This window comes from Littorina saxatilis, linkage group LG10 (genome assembly GCF_037325665.1).
Source record: "Littorina saxatilis isolate snail1 linkage group LG10, US_GU_Lsax_2.0, whole genome shotgun sequence".
In the NCBI taxonomy this organism is placed as follows: domain Eukaryota; kingdom Metazoa; phylum Mollusca; class Gastropoda; order Littorinimorpha; family Littorinidae; genus Littorina; species Littorina saxatilis.
The window spans coordinates 17,018,924-17,028,426 of record NC_090254.1 but is presented as its reverse complement, the minus strand read 5'-3'; the positions used below and the strand labels follow the sequence as shown (position 1 = coordinate 17,028,426).

Genomic DNA, 9,503 nt, shown 5'->3' with positions numbered 1-9,503 from the left:
GGGTTCCGGTTGGGACTAATAAGACCGTCATCAATAATCTCATTTGTTCAAAGAACTGATTAAAACAGGCAGACACAAACCAGTATCCGGCGGCAATCTCTTGTTAGAGAGGTTTTCTAAAAATCAACTCTTAGTTTCAGGTATCCTCGTTCATGGGTCAAGCTGTATGACCCGGCTAAAGACGCACCTTCACACTATCAGGAAGCACCTCTGCATCCCCCACTCGTTGTCAGTCCAGGCCTGCACAGCTGTAACGTGTTTCCACTACTATGACACAGCAAAATACACATTTTGCAGACATTGTGCTACATTTTGGAGCGATTGGCAGTGCCACCTGGCTGTTCGTGATCCGGTCACAACCTCGAGAATGTGGTACATTTCAACTGTGTTGATATACTCTGTCGTGATCCCAAGAACTAAATGGTCTTACTTTGACAAATTATGGAGCTGGGCGCAAGCAGCAAAAATGCCGTGCAAGGGGCTAATTGGTTCTGGGGGCAGAAGGAGACGTGCCCGTGCTCTGTTGGAGAAAGTGGACTTTCAGGCACAAGGTAGCGCAGATCTCGCCGAGGCAGACCTGGACATATTTCCAACGATTTGGAAGGGGTCTAACTACAATCATCTACTCTGAACGTTGAGAGCTTCTTTTACAAATATAAGATATACATTGTTCCTTAACCTTTAGTAAGCTGTCGACACTATCATTTGCAAAATTCATTGATTTTAGAATTTCGAAGCGAAATGTTCCAAAATTTCATAAACCTAACATTGTTGTTTTGAGATAAAGTAAAAGTGTAGACAGCGTACTAGAGTTACATTAGGGCACAGGGGTGGCGGAAACTGGCTCTAACCAAACTTTGGAAACATCTGGAGTCGCCAGTTTGATGGCATAAGTAGACATGGCTAATACAAGTAACTGGCTTACCTAAAATTTAACATAGGCTTTAGCCAAGAAATTCAATGTAGACACCTAAATACAAAGGTGTGATTGCGTAAACGCAACAAATACCCAGGATTCTGGAATGCCCGAACGCCGATGTAAGCGGAGGTATGAACGGATACTGGGTCCCCTTGTTGTTGACCTTTTCTCCATCTACGAATGGTAACTCGGATCAGAGCGCATGCTAGCATACGACTGGAATCTGAAAGGGTACATTTCCTTCAGCGGCCGTATGCACGCGGGTCCCGCTCCCAAAGAGCCGGAAGTCTTCGCGAAAAAGAGAGAAAAGAATATATCAATTCGTAGAATTAAGAAACACCCTCCGGTCCAATTACGGATTAGGCTTCTTCAGCTTAGGGGGAGTAGGGTTTTAAGAGCCATGCCTACTGCCGCCTTTGTGCCCTAATGTTGCCAACCTTGTTTTATAACTACTGCATTAAAATCCCGTCGAAGCTGTCATCACTTTAAGACGTTTTAATTTGGTTGTTGCTGCATGCATGGAGTGGATGCGGGAACCTTTTGCTCTGCCTGTCTGATGCTGAAGTCTGGTCATAAAAGGACAGCACAATACCTGAATAAGCTTTTATAAGCGAAAATTCGTATTATTGTACTGTCCTTGTATCGGTGAGTACAGAATTCTTTTGTTATTCAACTTAATGTTTCTTTGTTTGTCCATCTACATCAACAATTGAGAGAAAAAACACACAAGAAAGATTGTTTTGAAGAACGCTTCATTATAGACAAAACGAAAAAGTTGACCTTATTAGCGTGCGGCTGTAGATAGGACCTCAGCTGGGCTTCCGCCAAAATAAACTCCAGACAGAATGCTTCCCAGCAACTGGAGCAACCATTTGTTTCCTTCCATGGATGATGAGCCTCCTCTACCCTCGTTTTGAATTCAGAGTGGTCTTCTCTTAGGATAGCTGCCTGCCAGGGTTGACGAGCCTAATCTGCCCGGCTATTTGACCCATAGCTGGAGGTTGGTTCGTGGGCACCTGGGCGTTTCCACACACCGGTGGGCCCGCATGCCGCACGTCTAGGGGCCAACCTCATCCGAGTCCTTGTAGTCTAGCCTGGGGCCTTGCGGTACCCAGTTTACGCCTGTCGCCGCGAGAGAGGTTATTGTACTGGCAGGAGAGACTGACGCATTCTGCTCTCTTTTCGCATTGTCCTAAAAAGGACAGACGGTGCTAGCCAGCGGTGAGGGCTGAAAGCGAGAAGTGACAAGCACAAGACACTTCGCCAACACACTAGACACGTCACACAACCGTTTGGCAGGCCAACTGGAGCAGATTTGTGATGAAATTCGATTGATTTTACACCAAAATTCGATTTATTCGAATCGCACCGAGTGGTTACGTCCCTTGAATGAAAAAGAAAGATTTTGCGTTGAAGCAAATGTCTATGTCAAAATACCATTATTTTTTTTCATCACGAATTAGATGAGGAATAATGCCTATTTCTGCATCAGCTTGTTTTTTTGCGTTATCGAGGAGGAGGTAAGCTGTTCGTGAACATAGAATAGCATCTGATGAGATGTTGGTCTTGGCGTCATGTATTCTACGAGAGACTCTACGAGAGACAGGACTTGAGATAGCACCTGAACAATGTTTCCATTCACGGCTTACCCCCCGTTTATTATTGACAAAACAAAACGTTACATTTATAATATAAGTTAAATGTAAAAAAGGGTCTCCTCGTTTGCCTTTTCGTTCTGCAGCAGAAAAAAGTGTTCTTCTAAAATAAGTTGCTTCTAATTTAGCTATAGCTCGCTCTTTTGGTAACCTTTTTGCAAGGGATGGCTGCCCATAAAACGTAGGGCACTTCGGTGTCACGGTCTTCGATATTTGCTATGAATCAATGTCTTCATTACCACAGTCAAAAAAACACCTACTGGGGGCATCTTAACGACATTTGCATTGGCAACTCCCCCACCCCCCTCCCCCACCCTTTGACTGTGATCCTCCGGGTTTTTTCCCCAGTCACAGTAATGTAAAGAAAAAGCCGATTTCAAGCTGGTCAAAGTGACCTAGCTGCTGATCAACAACAACACAATCTCCCAATGACCTTTTCCGTTTGGCCCAAAGCAGCAACAGTCTGTATGAGCCGTTGCGTCTTTGTTTGCATCAGTTTGCTCTTTGTCCTCAGGAAAAATAATTGCGATACGTGGGATCATCCAAGGGGCAAAAAGATCTTGATGCAATATTTTCTGTGAGGCTGCTAGCCTTCATGCCGAAAGTGAACGAGACTCCATGACTGTGACACGAACAATGTCATCGTTCTTTTAACACAGCCCTTTGGTTCTCACTTCCCTAGCTGCAGGCAAACGATGAAGAGCATTTCAGCTCAAAAGGGCATACACCCGTCAAACAGTTCTAGAATTATGCAACACCTTTGACGTAAATAGCTTATTCACAACAAGAGGACTATTTCATTGTGCTCTTCTTCTTCTTCGTTCATGGTCTGAAACTCCCACGTTCACTCATGGTTTTTGCACGAGTGGGGTTTTACGTGTATAAGCGTTTTTACCCCGCAATTCAGGCAGCCACACGCGGCTTTCGGGGGAAACATGCTGGGGTATTTTCGTGGGTCTATAGCCCACCGAACTCTGACATTGATTACAGGATATTTTCCGTGCGTACTTGATCTTGTGCTTGCGTGTACACAAGAAGGGGAATAAGGCACTAGCAGGTCTGCACATAAGTTGACCTGGGAGATCGGAAAAAATCTCCACCCTTAACCCACCAGGCGGTCGCGACAGGGATTTAAATTCACGACCTTCTGATTAGGAGGCCGATGTCTTATCCACTATGTCACTCCGCCCCTCCCACAAACATTGTGCTCAATCTTGCAACACCCTTGGCTAGTCCTTCGAGCAAAGTGTCTGTCTTCACGCAAGAAAGAAAGGGCACCTAATTTCTCTGGCCCAGCACCCATCCTGGGGTAAAGGTCGTCGACGACGGGCCTCTAGAAACATCTGTCCTTGATTTTTGTGTCTAGCTGCCTCGAGGTAAGGTATATTATGCTGATGTCTGCCTCGAGGTAAGGTATATTATGCTGATGTCTGCCTCGAGGTAAGGTATATTATGCTGATGTCTGCCTCGAGGTAAGGTATATTATGCTGATGTCTGCCTCGAGGTAAGGTATATTATGCTGATGTCTGCCTCGAGGTCCCGTCGCCCGGTGTCACGAACTGAAACCTCTGCTGAACAATCCTTCTCATTGCGGTCAATGCGCATGCTCCAATCTTGGACTTAAAAAATGCGACCCTTTGACCGAACGAACCATGGGTTAGGGTTAGGGTTAGGATTAGGGTAAGGGTAAGGGTCAGGGTTAGGTTGTTCACGACCTGATTAATCTCCCCATGTTACCGCATGCACATTGACCGCAATGAGAAGGATCGCAGGCATAGGTTTCAGTTCGTGACACCGGTCTGAGGTGCACGAAGCGAAAGTGGGTGCCATCCAAGTGAGTGGGATCCGCGGGGTCTGACTGGTTGACTGGGTGGCCGAGTGGTAACGCACTTGCGCTCGGAAGCGAGAGGTTGCGAGTTCGACCCTGGGTCAGTGCGTTAGCAATTTTCTCCCCCCTTTCCTAACCTAGGTGGTGGGTTCAAGTGCTAATCTTTCGGATGAGACGAAAAACCGAGGTCCCTTCGTGTACACTACATTGGGGTGTGCACGTTAAAGATTCCACGATTGACAAAAGGGTCTTTCCTGGCAAAATTGTATAGGCATAGATAAAAATGTCCACCAAAATACCCGTGTAACTTGGAATAATAGGCCATGAAAAGTAGGATATGCGCCGAAATGGCTGCGATCTGCTGGCCGATGTGAATGCGTGATGTATTGTGTAAAACATTCCATCTCATACGGCATAAAATAAATCCCTGCGCCTTGAATATGTGCACGATATAAATAGCATAAAAAAAATAATTTTAAAAAAATCAAAAAAATCCCTGCGCTTAGAAATGTACCCACGGAATACGCGCGATATCAGCCTCATATTCATTGATTGATTGACATTGAGAATGTGGAGATTTGAAACCATCGGACCCAAGGCCACCATTTCCGTTTCGTGCACCTTAGCCCAGGAGTTTAGAATTTAACCGGCACGGTTGGCCTAGCGGTAAGGCGTCCGCCCCGTGATCGGGAGGTCGTGGGTTCGAACCCCGGCCGGGTCATACCTAAGACTTTAAAATTGGCAATCTAGTGGCTGCTCCGCCTGGCGTCTGGCATTATGGGGTTAGTGCTAGGACTGGTTTGTCCGGTGTCAGAATAATGTGACTGGGTGAGACATGAAGCCTGTGCTGCAACTTCTGTCTTGTGTGTGGCGCACGTTACATGTCAAAGCAGCACCGCCCTGATATGTCCCTTCGTGGTCGGCTGGGCGTTAAACAAACAAACAAAACAAACAAAGCCCAGGTGTTCCTCGGCCGGCGCTTTTTTCTTTGCATTGGGTTTCATGCCAGGACCTCATTCTGATCAATCATCGCTCAACGGCTATCGCCAGTTATCTCTCTGACCGGACTCTACAGTCCTACGCGAATCTATCAAAACACGAATACAGAGTTATCTCCCATATGGTTTTCGCGAGCACTTATCTAAATTTGAGATCAGTGTTCGCGGGACGAAAATGATTGCAGATTGGCCGACTTCGACAGTGATCTCCGTTCTGTTCTTCACAGTCATGATAAAGACATCGTTCTAAGGTCAAAACAAGTCGAAATTCTGGGACTGCTGCCGGAAGGAGACCGTAATATATGGTTTCATCACTGTCAACTGGTTACAGAAAAAATCGTCTGCTCCAGTGAGCGCCGAAACCAAACGGTTGATTATCACGTGACACTTTTGCCATATTTAGAGTTGTTTGCACAGTAAATACAGCCGCGAAAAATAGCTCGCTTGAAACTGTCTTACATATCAATTTTTTTGTTATTTAAAAATTACAAAACACCATGAAAAATCATTATCGACGATCGCGAATCTGCTTGTATCAATAATACATTACAAAAAGCTCTAAATATGTAAAAAAAAATATAAAAAAATAAAAAATCAGGAAACTCAAGGCATCCTCTCGGGGAGAGAATGAGCCGAACTCATTTTGACCTGAGTTCAGGATGGCCAGGGCCTGTGTGGTCGTACTCGACGCACACCCACACACACACACACACACACACAAACACACACACACACACACACACACACACACACACACACACACACACACACACACACACACACACACACACACACACACACTCACAAATAAAAGAAATAAAAACAAGGATTCACCCCCACCCAGAGATCCAGCTATCAGTCCTTCGAGCAAAGTCTCTCTGTCCTCACCGGAAAAAAAGACAGAAATTGCTGTACTAGACACAAGGCATACAGTGTGCAGCGCGTGTTGACCTGGGCAGTAAAAGGACCAGTTATTTGTGTTCGATCACAGCACTCGGTGTGAAGGTCGTCCGGCCAAAGTCTCTCCCTTATCGGGGACAAAATAGGAACCAGTTCAAACAAAAACAGCATCATCTTTGCCAGGAAAAACGTAAGAAAAATGCACTGATCATAAAATAAAAATGGCTAATTTAACAAAAAAACTTACCTGCAAACCAATTTCCGATTGGAGACTTTCATCATTGCCTTTGGCGTCTTTGGCTGGGTTTTTTTTTTTTTTTACAACGTTAACAAAGGGGCTATTACGGTTCTCCATGTTAATGCTTTGGGCACAAATCGGGCAATTCGAAATTGCAATTCAATTACCAACAGTTTTGTCAGGTCATGTTGCCTCCGGTGACCATTATCATATGTGACCCTCCACCACGAAATGATTCGCATGTCACCTCGCGCGGTTCTGCGTTAGGCTAAATATAAGTCCGGGGAGTGTCTGGTAACAGTGTGAGGGTCACCTTAGTCACAGGCTTATAATTCAAACAGCTTTCGCTCTTTTCTAAAACGGTTTTCACCACTGGATAGAGCATTGAAAAAATCTTTAGGAAAATGTAAAAATATGAAAATCATGCAAAGGTGACATGCGACTCATTCCGTGGTGGAGGGTCACATATGCACGCTGTATATTCGGCTAAACCGAGAGCGGGTGTAAACAACGCGTTGTCGTCAACTACACGGCAAGTTTCCCCCATTCAAAACAAAATGTGTCTCTACGAAACCACGTAACGTACAGCTTAAATTTATAATTCTGGGAATGAGTAAGGTTTTTATTTAGTATATGTGTTGTTACCATAGCCTTGAATATACGGGGTGATATAGATCAAAGCAAAACGTTATCTGGAACAGGCAAAAGCAAGCTTGTCGCGTGAAGCGATATCAAAACATTGAGTCACTCAGTCGGCCTGAAACTAAAACATCCACACTGAAAACCTGTCATCACCAAGACTACAAAGTAGTAAGGCATGGTTAGCCCATCCCCAAACACCGAGACGGATTGCGCTCGTTTCCGCAAATTTAGTACCTGATTTACACAAACCGATTTTCTTTAACTCTCAGTAAATTTTCAGAGTAAACATAACATATCGATGTTGGGAGAAGATAATGAATACAATACAGTTTTAAATCTGTTGGTGACAAATCTATTTTTTTGAAAACTTTAATTAGCAAACAAATGAACTAATTCTTAAACTTTCGAGCTGAAATGTAATTCCATAGACCGGACCGAGTCAAAGATTGCTTAACAAAAAATGTCAATCAACTTGGTTGAAAAATGAGGCTGTAACAAATCAGCCTCAATTTTCACTGAAATCCGGATATGACGTCATCAAAGACATTTATCAAAAAATAAATGAAAACAAAAGTGTTATTGGGGTAAATATCACTTGCGAGAATTTGTATATAAAGTTTTATTAAAATCGGTTCAGTAGTTTTCTCTGAATCGCTTTAAACATACAGACACACATACTCCACCACCACCCTCTCCTCGATGCCTGGTCTATCTTAAAACATTTAGTCAAATCTTTACGAAACCTAAAAGGTCATCTAATTTTGTCTATTACGGTTTGCCTGGAGGGCACAACCATTTCACAACCGTCGAGTTTCCTGGATTCCTTGGTTTCTTCAGTTCACATCGACGACGTGTTATTCGAGACATACGTACATACACACGTACAAACACACACACACACACACACACACACACACACACACACACACACACACACACACACATATATATAATTATGTATATATATATGTATAATATTACCATCGACCAACAGCAACAACAACAGCAGGTGCACCAACAACAAAACCACTAACTCAAACACCAACACCGCCACCACAATCACACGCACCAGCATCTGCGACTTAAATAGTATGTGTATCAGTGGTTCAGTAAGTAAGAGACTGTTAGTTTTCTGAGGCCACGTTAAAATGCGTACAAGCTAGCAGAAATGGTGTTGAGTACAAGCACAATCTAACCATTCTTTCGGGGACACCGCGATCTCTTGCGAGAGATTTTCCACCGTGAGGTAAGTGCAGATGTATCATATCCTCAGGACATACTCTCGGCGTCTTCGTGCCAAGGGGACATTAGTAACTTTGGGAGTGATTAATACGTCTGTCTGGCACCCACTAGTAGCCTTTTTGAACTGATTACGTTTCAACCACAGGCCCGTGGCGCAAGACTAACTTGAGGCAATAGGGGGGAGGGGGGAGAGTGCGGTTAGAGGGGGTGGGGGTATTCTTACTGAACAAGAGACTCCACCACAACCCCATTCCCCACCCAGTGTCATTTGCCTGTGGTTTCAACTCAGTGCTCCATTTCTTGAATCACACTTCTGAGTGTGTGTCAGTAAAGGCTCACGCGGTTATCCCCTTTCTCACTACAGCTCCACGGGAGTTGCTCCCCTTGTGTTGACACCAAGGAGTGTTATCGTTGCACTGAGATTCATGTGGTCTGTACAAGTTCTCTCTCTCTCTCTCTCTCTCTCTCTCTCTCTCTCTCTCTCTCTCTCTCTCTCTCTCTCTCTCTCTCTCTCTCTCTTTCTCTGTTGTGACTTTTTAAACCTAAGCGTTCATAAAGCAAAGAAGACTTTTGTAAAATTCAAAAACATTGTCCCAAATTCAAGAAAGCTGTTGTAGGGTACACACTTTTACAGACGGAGAAAACCATGGGAATGTGTTGAAACTGAAACAAAATCGATAACGTTGTCGTTAAAACTTTATTCGTTCCGTAACATTTTCAAAATTGTGGACACTGTTCTTGAATTGTACACACTTTTTTTTCTTTTTTTTTTATACAGGCTATTTATTTATAGCCTTCACTCGCATATTGCATCTCTGGTCTACAAAATGTCTTTTTGAGGATGATAATGCTACATGCATCAGTTCTCGGCACCTGTCTTTTAATATTGCCTTGACCTGTGTCAGAACGAAGTTAACATTTACATTGGCCTTATACAACGGATGACGTCATCAGTTTCTGTGTAAAATTGTATGTCTTCTTAATGTCTACCTAAACAGACATTTTGAGTGTCAGCTTCGTTCAATTGCTTTGTATTTTACCGCAATACAAAAGGTGCAAATAGTTATAAGCAGAACGAGCT

General features: G+C 43.9%; 1 protein-coding gene across 1 annotated transcript in view; it reads left to right on the top strand.

The window, feature by feature from the left end:
* The first annotated feature begins 466 nt into the window (after positions 1 to 466).
* The window catches only part of LOC138977791 (uncharacterized), a 38,427-nt gene continuing 29,390 nt past the window's right edge, over positions 467 to 9,503 (top strand). The window contains exon 1 of the mRNA XM_070350397.1: positions 467 to 551. Within this exon, the coding sequence (XP_070206498.1) occupies positions 467 to 551 (85 nt within the window). The remainder of the gene's footprint in view (positions 552 to 9,503) is intronic.